General features: G+C 44.4%; 1 protein-coding gene across 1 annotated transcript in view; it reads left to right on the plus strand.

Annotated features, from left to right (window-relative positions):
- Positions 1-21,671, plus strand: part of UBE2H (ubiquitin conjugating enzyme E2 H) — a 310,921-nt gene that overhangs the window by 83,929 nt on the left and 205,321 nt on the right. Inside the window, exons 2-3 of the mRNA XM_085653629.1 lie at positions 20,648-20,724; positions 21,241-21,315. Of these exons, the coding sequence (XP_085509755.1) occupies positions 20,648-20,724; positions 21,241-21,315 (152 nt within the window). The remainder of the gene's footprint in view (positions 1-20,647; positions 20,725-21,240; positions 21,316-21,671) is intronic.

A 21,671-nucleotide genomic window follows, 5' to 3' on the forward strand; every position in this document is an offset into this window, starting at 1 on the left:
CATTTTGCTAGATGAGGGCGCACCTTTCTGTGTACGATTGGCTTTGTGTGGCTATTTCTTTTTTCTTGGAAGACTGCTTATTATAGGGACTTCATATTTTAGAGAGGTGAGCTGCATTTATTTTCTGATTATTCATGTTTTTGTTCAGAGACTTGGTATTCCATCAACCGAACTAGTTTTACCACTTCCAAACGGCCCTTCTGTGAACCAGACAGTCATTCACTTTTATTTTTTATTCCTCATTCTAGTTTGCCTGAAGAGATTCTATACAGTTTAGATCTGAAAGTGTTTCATGGTTCTGAATTGATGGCATCACAGAGCCCTCCGACCCCCCCCTTCTTCTTTCAGTGAGTTTGAATTGAGGGTATTCATGATGATGGAGATTCATCACGTTGTAACTATTCCATTGCTACCATCATTGAGTTGGTATTCAAGTTTACTAATCGTCCAATCTAAATCTGTAAAACAATGTTGATGCCTCATTGTAATATAGTCTACATATTAGGGCCTGCCCCCCAAATTATGATAGCTTAACTAGTTCTCGCCACTAGATGTTGCAAAAAATCTGATCTGTTTGTGAGTAGCTCCAACTTGTTCCTTGCAATTTTGACTTAACATAAATAGTCTATTTCACAATGTAACATTGTTCACAGATTAATTATAAAACAAGTTTTCAAAGCATTTGTTGAATGCCTCTCAACCCATTTTTATTTGGCCGTAAAATGGTAATAGAGCAGTGTGTGTTGCGGTGCAATAAAACTACTGTTAAACAACTTGTTGTACAGAAAACATAACTGAATCAAAAGTAGTTAAAGCTTTAACTTTGCTTGCAGTTCAATGGCTTAGTCGAGGTTACTTTTTTGAGGAGTCCTGTTGCAGTTATGTTTTTAAAGCTTTAAACGTGTGGTTGGTTCATGGTGCTCATTGTGCAATAATTGACGTGACTCATCACATAATGCAGTGTGCCATGGTCCGATGTTCATGGTCACATGGTTAGAACTGCATGCGCTGGTGGGCATCAGGCAGATTTGAAGTAGCTTGCAAGAACATGCTGCTTGTCCATTTTCTCAATTAAGTATCTTGTACCATCTAAAAGCATGCCGAGCTCTTTGCATTGTTTCAGACCGCTGCCTCATTCCTAAGCTTTGTTTTCATTCCTAAAATTATTATTTTTTTTTTTGTATTTTGTCCTGCTATAAACGCACTGCTGATCATATTCAAATTGCATAAGCACTTGCCTTGTGCTTTGCAGCCCACATGTTTTTAGGAATGTGCTTCCTGGGTAGATGTCAAACTTCGTCAGTTGCTCGCAGGAAAGAGCCGAGAAGGCATTGACAAACCTAGCCCTAATGTGACTCTGTAAATGAATCTGGCATGGACCAAACGAATATAACAAAGACTCCCTTCCTTCTCAATAACTACTGCTAAAATGTATACAGTGACCAAATTTAACTCTGTACCCAAAAGAGATATACCTTATTGATTTAACAATATCGGCATGGATAGTGATGTAATTTTAAACGTTTTATTATTTAACTTGCATAAATATGATTTCTAACCGTATTGATGTATGTTGCTATATGGTTGTACTTGTACAAACCGAATAAAGCATTTTGATTGATTGATTGACTCCCTTGTTAGCGAAATGAAGGTTGATTAGCAAGAAAGTCTTTGCATAATCCTTTGGTTCTTTATGCCATAGAAACGAAAGGACGATTGTAGTAAAGGCGTTCTTGCCATTCTACCTTCATTTTGCTCAGACTTAACCGGAATGTAATGGAGGCAATAGAGCCTTCAATGTAATGCGGCTCATTTGTCAAATAACTCTGGCTTTAATATGCCAGTATTGTTCCATGTGTGGCCACATACTCATACCTGTTGTCTTAGCCAATACTTGTTGAACGATGATGCCCCTAAGCTTCTGGCTGCTTTTGTACAGGTGTTCAATCAGTTGTAAAATGGGCCTGTTTTGTCATGTTTTTAGGTCTGAATGCTTTGAAAATCATGTAGAGCTTCTTGAAGGTTAATGTGTTTGGTTTGCGGAAGTGCAATGCTGAAATTATGTGGTCTGATAATTAGGAATCTTACTTTGTGCTTTGATTGTATTTGGTGGCCAATTTTGCATCAAATCCGCCTGAGACATTTTTTTAGGCCTTTTATACTGTTGCCATACTCCAGGAGAAATAAAACCACAGCCTCCTATATCTTCACTTGGTAATGAAAGCTGAGGTCGAGTGTGATTTTTAAGTGCTTGCTGTTGGAGGGGTTTGATCCTAGATATTTCTTTGAGGGGTGAAAGTGAGTTCTTGGCCGAAGGAATCCTAATTTTCAGGACAAAGTTGCCCAAAGAATGGGTCAAAGAAGGTAATGGAATTTTATGTGTAGTGTCTTTAAACTAAGGCCTCCCTTGTCAGCTGTTTTTGCCTTGGCTTATTTTAGGATCTCTATCATTAAAGTCCAGATTTTTGAAGTGGCACTCGATCATTTGATACCTTATTAAGCAATTTACCTTTTACACTGAAATATTTCTGAGTTTAGTGTAGCGTTTTCGGCCCAGTGGTGACCTTCATAAACCAATTGCTAAGCATGTGTACATCTTCTGTAATGAATCAAAGTTTTAGTTTATTTCGGGTAGGTGTTTGCTGTCGAACATCATTGTCTAATGTTGAATGTTTTGACATTGATGTAGAACTTGTACAGGGCATAAAAGCTTTTTAGAGCTGCATCAGTTGGCTTTGTACCACATGACTGCTTGTCTGGAGGGTGGTTGAGTTACGCAGATTATGAGTTGGATCGCAGAAGATGCAAGTTAATTCCTTTTGGCAGTTTGCCAATAAAGGAGTGTATGGTATTGCGCCACCACTAGTGTACCCTGCTGCTGTGACAAGTGAGTAAGCAGACTACCAAAAGGGAGTTAATTTCATCAGCAGAGATATCCGTAAGCACATCTTACATGTGTGGACCACAAGTGTTTTAATCATCTGCTCCAGCCTTGTGCAACATATCGTCTGGCAAGTCAAGTTCTCAGACCTGAAGGCTTTCCCTGGTTGATTACTGTAAAGCGCCTATCTGGCTCAGCCTATGAGTAGATTAGGTGGCAGTGTAGTGGGAGGAGGGGAGGGGGTTGGGTGAAGAGGCATAATCAAATCTGTCATTCGCACTAGACAATGCCTTTGCTTTGCTTGCTTTCCTTAGAGCAGTGGCCCTAAAACGTTTTAGAACCACGACCTACGTTTTAGAAAGTCAAAACGTCGCCCACCCCTATTTTAATGGACATGTAGGGTGCTTTTTTTTTTTTACGTAACTGAAGTATCCTGTGGTAGCGCATTTTAATGTACAGACAGCACATTTCAATTGAAATGGCAACTAACTTTGCACATATAGTTTTACTGATTAAAAAAAAAAATATATAAAACAAATGATGTGCGGAAATCTGGTTTCTGTGAATATTTATCATTTGAGTATCCTGAAGTAAACTCTTCATTTGTGTTTGAGCTTATTAAAATCTGTTTCCAGCACACTTCAGAATTACAAAAATATTTGCTTCATTTTTGCTTTCCTAACTTTTGAATGCATACTGGTTACTTACAGGTATTAACATTATGCCCTGTTTTGCAAAAAAATCCTAAAGCCTTTTTTTCACACTCCCTGTGCTTAAGCAAGGTTGTTCCATAATTCACTTTAAAGACTCCTCTCAATTTGTACTCTGTCAAAGAAAACACCAATCCCCATTTTAAATGGATAAGCATCAATTTGGCAGAAGACCTAGCCTGACATTTGACTTATTTATTTGTTGTTTAGACTTTCCCAACCCACCAAAATCAGCTTGTGACTTCCCACCTGCTAGTAAGTTATGAGAGGGAGCGAGCGACATCGAGATATCGAGTGTGTGATATCGAGAGATCACTAATACGTGATAATGACTATGTTGGCACAATAGCTTCTTCTGACATGACTGGATACCTTGCAGTAAATTACATTTTTTAAATATAAATAGTTGTGGTATTTGGGGACATTCAGTGAAATTGCTAGAAATGGCAAGTTGATAGCATGATGCTAAAAAGTACCCCACTGAGTTTACCAGCTTCTATTCTACTTGCCTTTAGAGATAGTCACTTGGAGACATATAAGTATGGAAGTGTGGTACATGTATTGGTGCTTTTATTGTGTAGTAGTATAAAACTGATATTTTATGGTTGCCTGTGAAATATGGATATCATCATGACTGGCCCTAACAACTCTGGAGAGATTTCACATTGTTAGGACTGCTAGAATTATGCGGTAAACACTGCAGCCACAGTTAGCGACATATAGTCAACATTTTTCTTACTATGTTAGTTTCAGCATTTTGTCATGGTTGCCCCAAACTCCCATATGCCCGGTTAACCCTCGATAATTCCAGGAAATGCCAGCACCACCGTTTTTCGATTGGTATGCCTAGAATCACCTCCAGAATGCCAGCACCTTGCAAATGTGTATCCACTATCTATGCAAGCATTTTGCCATAGGTGCCCCTTAAGCCACAAATTATTCTACCGCCTGCATTTTGCAGTGGGTGCCCCTTATCCCTAGAATTACCTATAGCCTACCAGCACTAGCACTTTGCCATGGATGCCTCATATGACGAGAATTAATTTGTGTGCCAGGGCCAAAATGAGACTGGTAATACACACTTCACTCCCTCAAATATTCCCTCATACTCCGCATTCACTCGTTTATACTCATTCATACTCTCTCTCACTTATTACTCAAACTCAGTCTCACTCAAATGTAAAATGTAAATGTAAATTTGATACTTGTATAGCGCACTACTCACCCGCAAGGGTCTCAAGGCGCTTGTACGAATACCGCTGTGGAACCCATCCTGGCTTTCCCTGTGAGGCGTCCACTCCTGGGCACCCCCAAGGTGGAGGCCAGGCATCCTTAGCGTTGTGGGGGCCGTTGTGGAGATTAAGCAAGCTATTGCCCAGAGTTGCAGAGTGGGACTCTATGACTGGAATAGGCACCGAGGCGAGAATTATCAGGTCCATGGAATTTTTTAGCCCAAGACCCGCCGAGGCGGGGAATTGAACCCTGGTAACGGGCTAGACCTCTGCATCAGGGTCTGCCGCTCTAATCATTGAGCCACACTTCTCCACTCATTCTCATGCCCGTCACTAACTCACTTTCACTCTTACACAAACGCATGCATACACAAACCTGATCTTCCCAGGAATGCATTTGCCCTTTTTCCATTTAACTTCAGCTGCTGGCGATGAATAGATCCTCAAGGTAAGAAACACTGCCACCCCACCCCCCAATACCCTGAGCAATGAAACAGGAAACTTAAAGGTGGAACCCAGCATTGATGCACAGGTTCCAGCATTCACCTTTTTTGCTTTATCTCCTCCCTCTCTCCCAACCTGTCACTTGTTGAGGTGGGTTTCTGAGACTCCCGACTCCTGCCCTACCCTGCAACGCAGTGGGAGAGGGTGATTTGACATCATGATTGACAAATATCCTCTCGCACTGCGTGACTTACACTTGAAGTGGCTGTTGCTACTTATTTGAGTGATGCTGCAATGTGTTGCAGATGGGGTAAGCACCGAGACATGTCTTACGCTGGACGCAAAGGCTGAGACTTCGCCAGACCATACAATGTCTGATGGCTGTTAAAGGTGCCTCTAGACACCTGCTTAAGCCAACAGACCGGTTCGCTTTCACAGGAAGGCTGCTACTTGACCCAAGGATCTGCATTTTGTTTGTTTTTACCAGTCGAGAAATTGGCTTTTATTTATTGTTCCTGTGATTAAAAAAAGTGTTCAGAGTGAAGCTCTCCCAACGGCATCTGAAATAATTTTTGCAGGCTCTTGTTCGGTCTTGAAAAGTAACTTCTGCCAACCTTTGGGGCGCTGCCAGAATATTGCCTTCTCCTTGAATGTTACTCAGAACTATCAAAGACACTGTTCCATAGTTCCCTTTTAATTCTATTCTTAAATCGAGAGCCGGTGCAGCTCTGTGCTCATTTTGTATTTGTTTTAATACCTTCGTTCACACCTGTAGTGAGGGTGTGCCATGCTCAATATTATAGATAGTAGCAAAGGTTATTACCCATGTGGTACCATAAAAAGTGGAACCCGCATACTTAGCACCCTATGCTTATCCTAGGGTGTTGCATTAGAATAGAGCACACCTATCTGGTTAGTTTTGCGAGCAACCAAAATTGTAATCTAGTCTAGTCTGTGGGTGCTTTGCCCACAATAACATCAATAGTATGTAGACTAATTGCCTGCACTGTGGGATGCGCTTGTTGTTTAGGGCCAGGGATGCCACTGTCAGTCGATTGTAAAACAAGTTGTCAAAGTCTCCTATAAGATGTTTACTAACTCATTTTGTACGTTTAAGTCTAGAACTGGCAGAATTTCTGGATATAGTATATCTAACTCCCTAATATGGGCCAGGTAGGCCTTCATTACGCAAGACAATCCGGATCTCATGCTGAACTACATGAGCTAGTTGCCCACCACACCATGCTTGGCATTCTTGACCTCCTTTCCCGGACTTTTAAGTCCTGATAGGGCTCATAATTAGCAGCAGATCTGTGTATATGAAGGTTTGCACATGCCATGTTTGCATATTCAAATGCTGTACACCCCTTTGAAAGATAGTAGTGACTTACCCCACTCTATTTGTTATGCAACACCTCTTGGCTAGGGGTTTTCCTAAGTGGTGACTTAAAATGTACTCATCAGAGTAGATTGGTGTGCTGTTAGAAAACCTATTTAAAACTGTAATTAAAATGGGGGGTAAACCTTTTTGTAATACTCCTAACTGCAGACCCCTCACCTAGTGAATACCCCCAGGCGCTAGATTTGATCCAGAGATTTTTCTCCTCCGTTCCCTCGCTTGCCAATAGGTGGCATAATGTGGCGCAGCTTCAGTTCCGTCCCGCACCAGAAGTGACATTTGGGCCACAACAAAACTCCACTTTGATGTCAGTTACTTTCTTTTTTTGCCTTTCAGTGCATATCTGGAGTTTGTTCTCTTGCTTCTGTCACCTAACTGAAACTGTCATCCAAAATGGTTCCAGTGTGCAAGGGACAAGTCTCCCCCATAAGTATACAGGGTTTAAACACTGCAAAGATTACCATAAACAGATGTTTGCGACAGACATCTCCTATGACGTCGGTCTCTGGTAACTGGGCTTCTCACATGACTTGAAATCATACAACACCTGTCTTATCAATCCTAAGGCCATACGGGACTGCAAGGCCAAACTGCATCATGGAGCATTGTAGAAAAGCGTGCAAGTCCCAGTTGAGGGTGCATTCTCTAGGCTGATCCAGAGTTCGTAATCCTACTCAAAGTAGTCCTATAAGTCCAAATCCAAAAAGGCAAACTGACTCCCCTTCTTCTCACCTTTATCCTCAGGAGAAGTTGGGCAGATGTTGGGGTACTCCACGGTCTCTGTCCTCCTCATGGATCCAGTTCCTGAGATGCAGATGCAGCCTGAATTTCAGAGTTTGTTGAGAATGTAGTAGCAGATCCAGGCTTTAGAAGAAGCCGTGCTGCACGTTTCCGGCACACAACCGGCTTTCTATGGTGTACCTCTGGGCTCCACGGTTCAGAGGAAACCACCGGTTGGATTTCTGCCGGCAGGTCAGTCCCTAATGCAGACTGTCTCCTGATACCCTTGAATGGGGCTGCCCTGACTCTGTGTCTAGTGCTTCCCCTGACTACTTATGCAGTGCCGAGACTGGCACTTGTTCCCTGTGTAGGAAGAACTCTGGAGGAAGAATCAGTAGTTCTACTGGACACCTGAGACATGTCTGCAGCGACCTTGGATGAAGTTACACCCTTCTCGACATCAGTCAGCTGAATTATAGCAGAATGCATTTTTTACCACAACATATTTCTAATCTCGATCCACGTGATGACAATAACGTGGATAAATCCAAAATTTGAAACCCCGTGGCCAGTGGCATTTACACATCCCTTGATACTAGCCTCAACTTTCTGCCTCATCCCTCTGCTTAGGAATCTGCTTCTTATGTCATGATGATCATCAGGACAGCAGAAGTCCTTGACCTATAGCTACTCTCAGATATGAAAACAAACGTTCTTACCGAAGTCCTGCAGCCAGGGCAGACATCAGAAGAACCTCTCCTTTCCTTCAATGATGTACTCTTGGACATTCTCAGGGGCACCTGGGCAAAGCTAAGATCTAATTCTCCTGTCAACCACTAAATAGCCAGGAGACACAGATCAGCTTAGTTTGTAAAACGCATGTTTTATCTGCCAGCATTGCACTCCAGTGTGTGAATTTAGGCAGCTTCCCAGGGTTTATTCTCATGTACTGTGGGTCATGGTGACCGATATTATGCCAGTGGTCTCAGATGATTTTTGTGCCAGAAGTAGCCATCAGAAGAAAAAGTTACTTCGGTATAGCTCTTTTTGTGGCATACATCTAAACCAAGATCCTTCACTGACCCGCCCACCTCCTCATTCTGTCATAGACTCCTTTAAACCATATTAAAAAGATTCAACTTGGAAATCTACACACTGGACCTATCTTATTACTGAGCGCTCCACTTCTGACATCAGACAAATATTAGAAATAAATCACCATTGATGCATTGAGGTGGTAGTTATATTGTGGCCTCTGTGTTCCTTCTTGGTGTGGGATGGATCTGATGCAGAGCTGCATGGCACTACCTTCCGATGAGGAAGTTGCTGAGAAATATATCCAGAGCCAATCTGGCACTTATGGGTATTAACAAGGTGAGTAATCTATAACTAGATAGAGTATCAACCAGAAAAAGTGTAACGAAAGGTAAGTAACATATTAGTCAAGCGCCTGGCACACCCACAGCACAGTGGAAGCACCTATCTGAACTGAGGGAGGAGATCAATATTACAATGTACTTCTCCACGGTTAGTCATAATTTACAAAATCTGGTGCGTCATACAAGATTCCTGAAAGATCTGTCCTGTGCATGAGGTCCAATTATGCATTTTTTTTTGAATTCTCTCCAGAACAGCATCTGAGAAACCTTTCTCTAGACCCTTTGGTTCGTCAGTGAATCCACATGAGATAGAACCCGGTGGATTGCAACCTCCAACAACCCATTGAGCATTACATGAGTAAAGTGCATTTTGGTTAACGAACATCCCTGTGAGACTCACAGGAGTAGTTGGAGCACCTCAAACCTTCTTTCATCAGAATAGACACACTCAAGAATTCACACTTAGAATACGTTTTTATATTTTATTAAAATTCAGATCATATTGTAATGTACCCACAATATAAATAGTTACTTTAAATCAAGATGGTGTCAATGATTTTTATCAATAAACAGAACAGAAAATACTGTACTATTATGTTGGTAATTTAGGATCCTTCTGCATTGGTTTCCTTATGCTTCTCCTCCCTTGGCTAACTAAGCTGTTGGCACCAAAAGGGCCTAATTGACACTCTTGATAGCCTTGCTTACACCCTTGCCTTTTTAAATAGAAGCAGTGTTCAGTAGGGAGAACGCTGATCCTGTCTCTGTGCTACAATGTCTGTATTGTGGCCAAGCAGGCAGATAAGTCTGTCAGAAAATATTTTGTAGATAACATCAAGTCTGCTGATTTATGATTGTTTATGGTGATTACAAATGATTTGTAAGGAAACTTTGAGCGTTTTATTCATGTTGGCGACTTGCATAATCCTGCTTTTTGACTTGTTTGCAATATGCTGTAAAAGACGAAGCCTTCAAAAATGTTAAGTGTTATAAAACTTAGAAGCGTTTCCAAGTTGCCTTTGAATCAGAATATTGTAAGTTAATGCAGAAATTGGACATAACTTTCTGTGAGTGACTACTTTGGTGAGATACTTGTGGGCCCCTAGATGAGTGTAAAGATGGGAGAGCAATGGGTCTCGTGGTTTTCTTTGTGTTTTTTTTAAACATGAATTGGGTGCTATTGTATTGGCTTTTCCCTTACAACCTGTATCACCATCTCTGAATGCAGCCATTACTATGAAAGGAAAATTAATTCCAATACTCTACAGATCAGTTATGAGATCTTTGGCGATGGCATGGTAATACCAGTTTCCCACCTCACTAATGATCAGTGGCAGCATCTGTTCAATCAACCAAAGGTATATGATTTAATTACAGTGAAAACTAACAGATTGGTTACCTGGGATTCCTTTTTTTTTTTCTCGTACCTTTATATAGTGCGAACTTGACCTGAAGGTATCGGGCATCGGAGCGCTTTACCTGAGCAGCAGCAGTTTAGTTACAGACTGACGCATTCATTTTTGTTAGAGATGGGGAGATTAAGTGATTTGCCCAGAATCACAGGATGTTGAGCATCGTTGCCGAGACTCTAACCCGGTCTCCAGATTTCAAGTCGACCACCCTAACCGTTAGGCTACATCCTTGCCTCGACTCTTGTTATTCAGTCAATAAATAGAAATCTCGCTCGACACTAAGCATTTTACTCCATTTATTTAGGTGCAGTGATGTGTAACATTTAGAATGACACACATGTACAAGTGGAATGTCTCAAAGTTCCATAAACAAATAGTTCAAAATGTATTTACTGATTACGATCTTCAACTGGTTGAGTAACAGACAATCCATTTAAAATTGACGCTTTGATAAACACAATTTACGCAGGTTTCTTTACAACACAAATGGCTGTCTATCACAACACCTATCTGGGCATAAAGTAGGGAGCGGTTAATCTACGATGTGCATCAGACATATCTGTCCTAATGTAAGTTCACTTAATAAGCGGAGACCTACTTCCAAGCAGTATTCATTGTTCATGGATCCAAAACAAAGACTAGATAAATCATATTCAAGACTCAGCGGTGTAGGCATTTCTGCTTACATCAAATACCCCAAATGCCAGCCCTTGGTGGAGACAAATGCATAACTCCTATAAACACCTTAATATTGTGTTCAATCCTCAAGGGCTATGTAGTGTTGTCGCTATTGCCCGTGGACATTCACAGTATCACGTAATCCTTTATCTCGTAATGGTGGACAGTCCAATGTGCCACTAGTTTTCTCCAGTAATGCAAACCAAAGTAGTGAACCCGCCAGTGTTGTAGACACTAACACCATTCAGTGTTCTGCTATGCTCCATGTATTAATATAGTCACCAACTAAAATCTAACAATGGGGACCTCAAATTGTCACCCACTCACCTTCTTGTATAGACAATAGTTGTCCTTCATGAGCCCAACATGTAGTCACCATGCAGCTCGGTATGTTGAGAGCTTCTGTATCAGAGAGCTAGGAAGTCGAACAGGATGCGAAAGGAGAGGCATGCTCTTATGTGGTCCTCATTGAACAATAGACCGCAAACCGTGGCTGCCATCGTGGACGTGCCCACTGCCCAATTGCCTTAATTATAAATTATATAATTTAATTAAAAGCAAAAGCTCTTACACGTAAAATACCTCCATCAGATATGCTAAAACTTGCATGCACTACGAAACGTACCTGAAAACTACAGGGAAGGAGACACAGATTTTATATGCCATTCATGGCACTTCCATGTCATATGGGCATTTTGGGAGGAGGTAGTCAGTGTGATTGAAATGCATGATGGTTGGGGCATTGATATCAAGGGATTCTGTAGAGGAGAATGAAATATTTCCTAGCTTTCGTAACAGTAAGTTTCAATTCTGTTAAGGACTCTGAGGCAAGGATTATGTTTAAGAGCAGCCATGTTCAAAACAGAAACGTTAACACTGGACTACATTTCCCATGAGTCCAGACAACAAAGGTCTAGAACCAGTAAGACCATCCAATCGGGGACCTCCAACTGCCATAAGTCATTTCCCCTCCACGGACTTCCTCTTTCTTCCTGCGACCAAGCCGACTGTGGAAGATAATCACTCCTGTTTAGAAGATTCCGACCCTGCAAGAAGAGAACACGCGTGAGAACCCTGAAACCTTCGTTACCACCAGCAAGAGCGAGCGTCATCCAGCACATGAAATTAACAGGCAATCAGGAAAAACCTTTACTTGCATCCAGACGAAGTATTCATACCTGGGTGGGTCATGATTCTGGAATGTGGGTGGGCTAATCCTCGCCTCCACGTCCTTAATAGAATTTAAACTTTCCGTTTCGAAAGCTAGGAAAATATTTGTTCTATGTTCGGACATGGAGGCGAGGATTAGGCTAGTTCAAAACTTGTCCACCACGAGTGCCGCAATGGATGGGACTGGCTTAAAGTAGAACCTTTTGAAGGTGAAATCAGAGAACCAGTCTGCACAGTTGAAGATGTCCTCTACGCAGACTCCCAACTCGCTAAATGGGTACCAAAAAGTCTGGTATCTATGCCAGCTTCCTGCATAATCCACCCGACCCATCTGGCTATGGTCGGGGACGAGTCCTCCCTCCAGGGTTTCCGCAGCGCGGTCAGCATTTGTTTTTCGCCATTGGGTCGAAGCTCCATAGTCATGGTCTCATAGGCCTTCACACAGCGTACCACACACAACTCAAACGCCGGGAAGGAAATTACTCTGGATTGAGTCTTGGTTTGTCTAGTCACGTGACCCCATCTGGAGTGAAGGACCTCCCTGAAAGGTCCAGAGCCCTGACATCCGACACCCTCCTGCTGGAAATCAAACACAAAAGCATAGCCAGCTTTGACGAAATATGTTTCCGCAAGAGATACTTATTTCTCAGCCACCCCAAAAACAGATTCAGGACCTTGTTGACGTCCCCAAGAGTGGAATACCTCTGCTCTGGAGGGAGGGAGAGCCTGAACCCGCGGAGCAGTTTTCTGACCAACGGATGTGTTTCTCCCCCCGCCCCCCTTCCCTGTTTCTCCCCCCCCCCCCCCCCCCCCCCCGGAGAATCCGCCACTGGAACGTGTCCAGCTGAAATCGCCGACCGGAATGTATTGATTGATTGACCGAACGATACGCTGGATCATATGAAGCTAAAAAATTGCAGATGTGCACAGCGTCTGTCCCCACGGGATCGCAAACACCAACCCATCCAGCGAGACCAGTCCGAGGGATATTGTTCGACCGTACTGTCTGCCCATGCCAGAGTGGGGAGGTTCGCTGCTCTTCGCTAAAGGCCCGGGACTTGCCATCGAGCCCGGTAATCCTCTAAGCATAAGTGGGAGACTGTTCCTTCATACTAGGCTATAAGGATTGCTAGCTGGATTGCTCGGGAGATGAGGCGATGGGTGTAGACTGGAGAAGCCCAAGAAAGTTCCATCAGAACTGGAAATCAAACTTGCGACCTCCGCACTGGTGTAATCACCACCACATCTGCCGGTTGACTGCGCACCTGGGAGGTGGGCCTCATGATTATGGCGAACAGGGGAAATGCATAGCCCTGCTCAGTCTCCCAATCCTTGAGGAAGGCATCGGTTGCCACAGCCTCCAGATCCCGCCCACAGCTGAAGTAGCTGGGAAACTGGTGGTCGAGGTATGATGTGAACAAATCAATCGTGAAGGGTTTCCAAAACGAGAGAAGGGATTGGAACATTGTCTGGAACAGCTTCCAAAGGCTTGACTACCGAAGATGACGGGATTGCCAGTCCGCTTCCTGGTTGGCAGAACCCGGAAGGTGTTCCACCATCACGGAGGTCTGATGCTCCAGACAGAAGTCCCAGAAATTCTCGGCCAGGTCTAACAGGGCCTTGGACCGAGTGCCTCCCAGATGGTTGATGTAGCGGACTGCCGCTACATTGTCCATCTTGAGTAGGAGGCAAAATTGTGCCTTATCCCGCAACGGACTGCGAGGGAACACTGCATCCGCTCCAAGCAATTGATATGGAGTGATCGCTCCTCTACGGGCCAGACGCAGCCCAGTGGTGAACTCTCCACAACGGCTCCCCAGCCTGAACGCTGGTGTCCGATTCGATTATAAGATCAGGTCGAGAACCGAAGATGGTGCTCTCATTCCACGCATCCATGTGTGACAGCCACCAACTGAGCCCTGCTTTGGCATCCTCGGAGAGAGGCACCTGCTGAGCGTAAGTCAGCCCGCGATGCAGGTGTGAAGCCTTGAGTCGTTAGAGTGCCCGGAAGTGAAGGGGTCCAGGAAAGATGGCCTGAATCAAAGACTGAGCCCCACCACCCTGGCGATGTTGCGCAGGGAGGTCAGAGGTCTCACCAGCATCCTCCTGACCTTGTCTCATTTTCACAACCTTCCTGGATGGAAGGTTTAACGTGGCTCCCACCAAATCTGACTAACCCTAAAAAGGTGATTGTCAGGGAGGGTTTCAGACTGGACTTCGCCTTGGTGACGACGAAGCCCAGAGCCTGTAGCAACTCCACTGCGTGTCGCAGCTGGCTGTAAAGATACTGAGGGGATTGAGCCATGGACAACAAATCATCCAGGTACACAATCGTACGTAGGCCCCACGCTCTCAGATGTTCCACCACCGGATGCAACACCTTGGTGAAAGACCAAGGTGCCGACAAGACCAAAAAGCAGCAAGGTGGACTTGAAAGTTTGGTTCTACCATTGGAACTGGAGAAAATGTCAATGTGGTGGAGGTCCAGGCAGGCCATCCAATCGTTGGACCGCAGGAGAGCGTGGAGCAGGTGAATCCCCCCTACATTTTGAAGTGGTGGTAAACCACCCGCTCGCTGAACTCCTTGAGGTTTAGGACCGGGCTTTGGCCCCCATCCTGCTTCTGGACGAGGAAGAGATTGCTCAGAAACCCTCTTGGGTGCTGAATGGTGCAGCAGGTTGCTCCCTTGACCAGTAGCTCTCGGACCTCCTGGTTGATGAGGGTGGATTCCTGACCGGAGAGATGGCAAGGGGATCCTTGGATGAAAGACTTAAAACTCCACCTGAAAGCACTGCACTGTCTGCAGAACACAGGAATCTGAGGTGATGTCTGCCAGTTGTCTTTGAAATGAGCCAGGTGATCCCCCTCAGACAATATCATGAAACAATCCAGGCATTCACCGTGGGAGTTGGGGGGCTCCTCCACCGCGGGGGCCGTTGCGGCTGTCCTCTGTGGCTGGAGCGTCCCCTGGTAGGATAGAACCCACTGAAGCAAGATGAATCCTGCTACTGTCCTCTCTGGGAAGGTTGGCCTCTACCGGAGGCTGCCTGGGAGGAATGGCTAGCTGAGTGTCCACTACCACGGCCGCCCCTGGAGAAACGTGCGTTGAAAATAGGTTTCACAGTGGATTGAGCCTTGTCCAGGGAATTAAAAGTGGACACAAATTTACAGAGTTCTTTGATAAACGGGTTGCTAAAGAGTCCTTCCTGCGCCACTTACCCTGCCTCTTACGTGGATAGCTTGCCCAGTTGTGGGTCCAGCTTAATAAGTAAAGTCCTGTGCCTCTCCGTACAGATGGAGCAGTTGGTATTTCCTAGAAATATGATTGCCCTTTGTGCCCAGCTGGAAAGGACATCGGGTGGGCTCAGCGCCCCGGAAGCCTTGGTGTCCTCCGCCATATCAAATGTTTTAACTGATGGGCCATTGATGTCCAGTAATTTATCTTGGCATGACCTCCAAGAGTGGCCAATGCCCTATTTGAGGGTCCTTGATAAATTTAGACAAGAAGGTTGCCATATGGGTGTCAATCTCTGGCGTGGCTGCCACCTTGCCCTCTATCGAAGATCTAGGGCACTTTGCTCTGAGGCGGAAGCAAACCTCCTGATCCAGGGGCTTGCACAGCCTCCTGGCTACATACTTGGCCACCTTATCAATGATACCCACCCAGAGGACCGGGGATGTAACAGCTCTTCAGGATCTAGAAGGTCAGATTGGGAAGTCAGTGGTTCCGGCTCCGAAGGGGGTCTGAGGCGGGAAGGGAAGTGGAAGGTAGCCAGGATTGTTCGGGATCCGAATCGTCCTCTGATCCCGTTGGGGAATCAGGAGGGGAAACATTTGGTACCTGGTTGTCCTTTGGAAGGGGGGCGGCCGGGGCCTGACCGGTTGGGAAGGGGGATTGGCCTCCAGGAATGCCTTCAATCAATCAAAGGCGTCCAGATCCACCCCCTTGGAATGGGAGCATTTGCGCGCGTTCTCAGGGGGGAGGGGCAATGGCATCCTCTAGAGGTTTTGGAGGCTGAAGGGCCAGGAGCATCTTCTCTCGCACCGAGGGGCTGAAGTCATCGTTGTGCCAGCTCCATCAATCTCTTCTCCAGAGGGCCCATCTCATCTGAGACCGCCCTGACGATGAAGGCATCTACTGCGTCACAGAAGTAGTCAGTGACCGGGAAATATTGGACCTCCTTTTCGTCCTCATAATAATCCCCTAAATCCTCCATACTGGTAAGTAAACCAGTACAGTATCTGCCCCAAAGGAGGAAGAGCTAGGGGTAGGGTGGCCACCCACCAGGTAAGAGTGATTCAAAAGTCTGGGCACCCCAGCAGTCAAAATCACCTCTGTGAAGCGTAGGGACCGGATTCAGTAATCTAGTACAAGTAATGAAGGCTCTTGGGCCAGGCAGACCCAATGCCCTCAGGATACTCTGGGCGGGACATTTCCCAGTCTGACTTTAATTTTATTTCCAGCCTGGGCATATCTGTTCATTCACTAGGGTCGTGGACCTCAAACATAGCCCGTAGGGTGTTCTGCTCCAGGCCGACCGGCGGCTTAGATGCTGCACTGCAATGCTCGGATGGAGGCGCTTTCCATACCGTGTTTGGTGCACGTGTCTGTCAGGAACTTGGTGGCGTGCCCTCTCGCGGTCGGAGGACCGCCACGCTCTCTGGCCCCCTACTGTTAGTGTGAGCACTCAATGCCGCGAAGGTGCGACAGAGCACTTCCGCTGCAAAGACTGTCTGCACAGCCTAGATAAAACTGTGGCGAACACAGGAAAACACAGGTGCGGCGAGCTGGCAGCTGCATATCTGGGCAAAAACAATTAGCAGTGCACAACAACCCAAACAATAAAAGAAGGGGAGTCAGGCCCCACACTTATCTGCTGAAGGCTGCTGAAGTGAAGAAAGAGGAAGTCCATTGAGGGTAAATTACTGTTATGGCAGCTGGAGGTCCCTGATTGGATGGACTTACTGGTTCTATAACTTTGTTGTTGTCTGGACTCATGGGAAATGTAGTCCAGTGTTAGTTTCTGTTTTGAACATAGCTGCTGTTAACCCCTTCCCCGCTCATGACGGAACCACTCCGTCATGAAGCACGGTTGCGCTGTGCTCATGACGGAGTGGTTCCGTCATGCTGTGGCCGTTGGCGGCCCCTCCGCCCACGCGGCGCTAATTCCCCGTTTGTGCGGGCGATTAGCGCAGTGGGCGGAGACGTGACGGAACCACTCCGTCATGAGCACAGCTCAACCGTGGCTCGTGACGGAGTGGTTCCGTCACGAGCACAGCGCCACCGCACCTGCCGCCAAACCCCCCCAGCGCCGCGGCGGAATTCCTGCCGCGGCGAAGGGGTTAAAAAATAAAGAAGAAACAATAGCCTAATCCTTGCCTCCATGCCCTGACCTAGAGTTATGGAACATTTTGAAAGCTTTGATACTATTGGTTTCCTTGCGTCACCTGATGGCAAAACATGAAGTTGCAATGTGTTACTCGACCCTAGAAATCTTTTGAACTTTAAGAAGAATGTGTATAGGAAGTTCATTCAAGGTCAAGTACTAAAGACATTTGGGCTCCCTTGGTTATGTGCATGATGAACAGATACATAAACTGTGTAGGTTGTAGGCTTTTTAAAAATTATTTAGCCATATTGTATAACATTGGGGATGCTGTACAGCATTGACTAAGCCAGTAGGTCTCAAAAGCGAGACTTATTGACTTTTGCAATGCTTGTTAACTAGTGATACAGCCATTCAGTAACCTGCGCCATAGCATTCATTCTGCTCTTTTCTACCTGTTTGGTTGCCTTGCTCCCTGTCTTAGGATCACACATTTAAATCCATCTTTAAAACAGTCATTCTCTTTCGAACTATGTTGATCACTGTTGTTGTTGCCCCTTCCTAATGCTTCGGGCAATGGTGTAAGCATTGTAAAGCGTCACCTACCTGTACTAATTATTTACCGTATTTAGTTGCCCCCTGCAAATGCTGCTTTGAAATGTACATATATATGCTTCAAAGAATTTTCAGTGACAGTTTTTTACTTTTAAGAACATGATTTCCCAGTTGATCCAAAATGTTTGCATGGATAACCACCAAGAGGACCTTGTGCCTCAGGTCCGGTTCGGGCATCAGGCCACTGGCATTTGTTAGCTCAGACTCTTTCGGTCCTTGACCCAAGCCCTCTTCTTTGTGTAAATACTCCACTTTGCTTGGTGAGGGGTTTTGTAATGCATGAACAGACGATTCTGTGGAGGACTACTTTCAAAAGGATGTATTAATTTTTCCATTTTAAGTAAGTGTACGGCTGTGTTGTGGCTTGAGTTGTAGCAGACGGCAACGTGTTAAACTGGTGGCTTGTGCTAAAGATCTAACTTTATGGACATTGCTTTGATGTTAAAATGGTTTCAGATGATGTCAGTCCTCCTTCAGCAGTGAACACTGCTTATCAGAGGCCTATATTACTAATCCCTGTGGTGTTGATGGCAGATGCACGAGGTTAGGAATGTTTCCGGATCTGGTTTCAGTGTTCTTATCCAAGCATGGGGGTCAGGACTGTTAAGGAGTAGCCTTTGGATCCTCCTGCAGGCTGGTTTTACTTCTGTGTGAGAAACCAGTGCAGAGGCCACGGGCGACAATTCCATTCACATCAGGGCTGTGCTGCAAGGTGGGCTAGAGATGATTTGGGTTAAGTATTTTAGGGGCACTTTGGCTTTGTGGAGAGGAAAGCTGTGCAGAATGTCTGTCTAGCTCAGTAGGTTGCCAGAGGTAGTGTGCAAGACACTTTATAGATATGGAGTGTGAGTTTCAAATTGAAGGGAGGAAGTAGAGGGGTCTGATTTGATTAAAAGAAAATGGGCTCAGTTGTTGTAGAGGTAGAGCCATGCGCAAGGCAATTGTAGAACAGAAGATGTTCGGTGGGAATTGAAAATAAGATGATGTTGGAGAGCAGTGCCTTTGCGGAAGCTTGAACATCATTTTACGATCATGAGACGGCCTGAACAAAACATTATAACATGTAGCATTAGTGTTTTGTCTGGCACTGAGAGTACTTGTGCAGTGGTTCTTGTAATAAGGTTATTCTTTCAGTTGTAATATAGAGCCAAAGTTGTTGGATTTCGGCATGCAAGTGAGAGATTATAGAGCAGGCAACAAGTGTGCACATATTTTAGATGAAACCATTGTATTTTGACACTGAAGTTGTGATTTTGCACCAATTGTTGTATTGTCAATGTTTCATTGAAAAGTAGGAATTCGAGCAGTAGTGGGGGGTAGAGGGCGTGTTGCTCTATCTTTGACTGATCCAAATAATTTGTAGACTGGTACAGATTTCAAGTTGACTTTTTTCAGGTTTGGGGTTGCCTTTTAACCGGCAGTCCAGCATGTGGGCATGGCGGTTTGTGCCCAGTACAGACTTGCCATGAGACAAGCCTTCAACAGGGGCTCTGAAGCATTTGAGAAGAAATGCAGTTGCAGTTAGTATATTGTCAAGGATTTTGAATAAAGGGATAGTCCAACTGCAGTCTACAGAAAACCACATTACAATGAATATAACAATTTGTAACTTTTAAATTAGTCTAGTCGACATTTGAGGTCTTGAAAGGGTTCATTTGGAGTTCTTGGGCTTGATTGAGTTTATTCTGACTCTATTCATGTGTTTCTCAGTTACCACCCAATCCTACCTCTTGATGCTATCGGTTGAAGTTTGCCACTTTGCACTGAGCTTCTTACTAACCCCATCTGAATGGGGGGCAGGGGGGGGGGGGGGGGACACTTCTTAAGTTTATAATTGCCAAATATGGCTTTGTGTCACCCCAACCAATTGAACTATGTAGATCCCAGATTAGAAGACTACTGTGAGAACTAGATTTCCATAGGGATATGGAAGTTGAGGCGATCTGTTTTCAGACTTAAAGGAAATGAGTTAATTCCACAGTTCAGTGTGAAGTCAGAAGGCTCTTACAGGTTCCCTAACCTATATAAATCTTGGCATCTTCGCTACTTTACTAACCGTGATCAGATATTGGTCTGCAGGCATATTGTGCAAGAAGTTATTATTTAGTAAAGTGGAGTCTGTATTTAACAACATGACGGTAACAGCCCAACATTACAGTTAATGCCTCTGACCGCTGGCAGCAAATGTTGAGTCGAAAGAGGGTGAGACGTGATCCTGTCTTTTGTTAGCAGGTGCCTGTTGCTGCATTTTGAACCTTGATTTGCATCCATGCATGCTCCTCACCCCTTCTCCTGCACATGGCTGACTTTATTTTGTTCTTCATCCGTTTGTTGAGCTTAATACTGGTAGACCTTGTTTTAGGAACTGGGGATATGATAGATGGTCGATCGAAGTATGCTACTCTGCACAACCATTGCCTTATGTGTATAAATCTCCTTGCCTCTAACAACTGAGCACAAATAAGTTCTCCCAAGTGGTGATGCCTGCTGGAGTCAGACAGATGCTAAGAAAGATTCATATCCTCTTAGATTCCCCCCCCCCCCCCCCCACCAACACCTTCCATCCCTGCCTTTTAGCCACCTGTTCATTCCACCCCATACCAATGCCATCTCTTTTTATTTTTCTTCTCTGCATTACTTTCATGCCAATTGCGTTTCCTGCCTTAACTCACTGGGCCAGCATTGAGAGCAAACATGAGGTCACAATCCTAGGAGGACTCAATGAATTTGTAGTGAAGTTTTACGGACCACAAGGAAGTAAGTGTACCATATATTGAACGTGTTTTTCTGCTAGTAATTTTGTTTGCCAGAAAAGCTTTATAGTGCTTTTGTGACTCTGGTTCCAAGCAGTCACTGATTGGAATACAATATGTAATGACTGCTCAGGACAAGTACTCTACTCATTTCACCATACAACCTTAATATGTAGACCGTCTAAGCTTTATAACTTTGTCAGTGCCTATCTAGTGCCTTTATTCTATTTTACCAGTGCAAGGTTTTCTTAAATATTTAAATTATGTATTGTTTGTGCTTTAACCATTTTTGATTGGAGATTAATCTCATTCCAGGCGTAATCTATCTATATGGGAATCCTAGTTTACTAAGCAATTGATTGTTATTCGTCTAAGCATTTTCCTTCAGGAATTAATGTCTTTTTGTATATTCCATGGATAAATACTGCTTCATAATTTGCTTATCCATTTAATTGCATCCTGCAAAGAAGTCTGGAAATCACTGTCAGTAATTGGCAGTTTCTTTTTCTTTTTTCTTAAGCACCGTATGAAGGGGGCGTGTGGAAAGTGCGAGTGGACCTTCCTGATAAATACCCTTTTAAATCTCCATCAATAGGTAAGTGATGTACCAGCTTCTGTTATGCTAATGTGCAGCGAAGTGTAGAGCACAAGACTACCTAAATCTTGGGTCTGAAACAGTGCACTCAAAATTGTTTCTTGCTTCATTTCTTTAATGCAACTTTTTCTTTTGATATGGTCATGCTAGTGAATAAAGAGATCAAGTCTTATGTTTGTTTTCCACCAGTTATGGATTGCAGACACTGTTTCTGTTCAACAGAAATGCAGAATTTTTGCTTTGTTTCAGTAGGGTTACAACAAACAAATGATGGACGGAATGCTGACAATGCAGACATTCTCCCCCAGTCAAGAGATCTGGGTTAAATCCATCGTTCTTTTGCCCACTACGCCACC

This window comes from Triturus cristatus, chromosome 4_1 (genome assembly GCF_964204655.1).
Source record: "Triturus cristatus chromosome 4_1, aTriCri1.1, whole genome shotgun sequence".
NCBI classification, from domain to species: domain Eukaryota; kingdom Metazoa; phylum Chordata; class Amphibia; order Caudata; family Salamandridae; genus Triturus; species Triturus cristatus.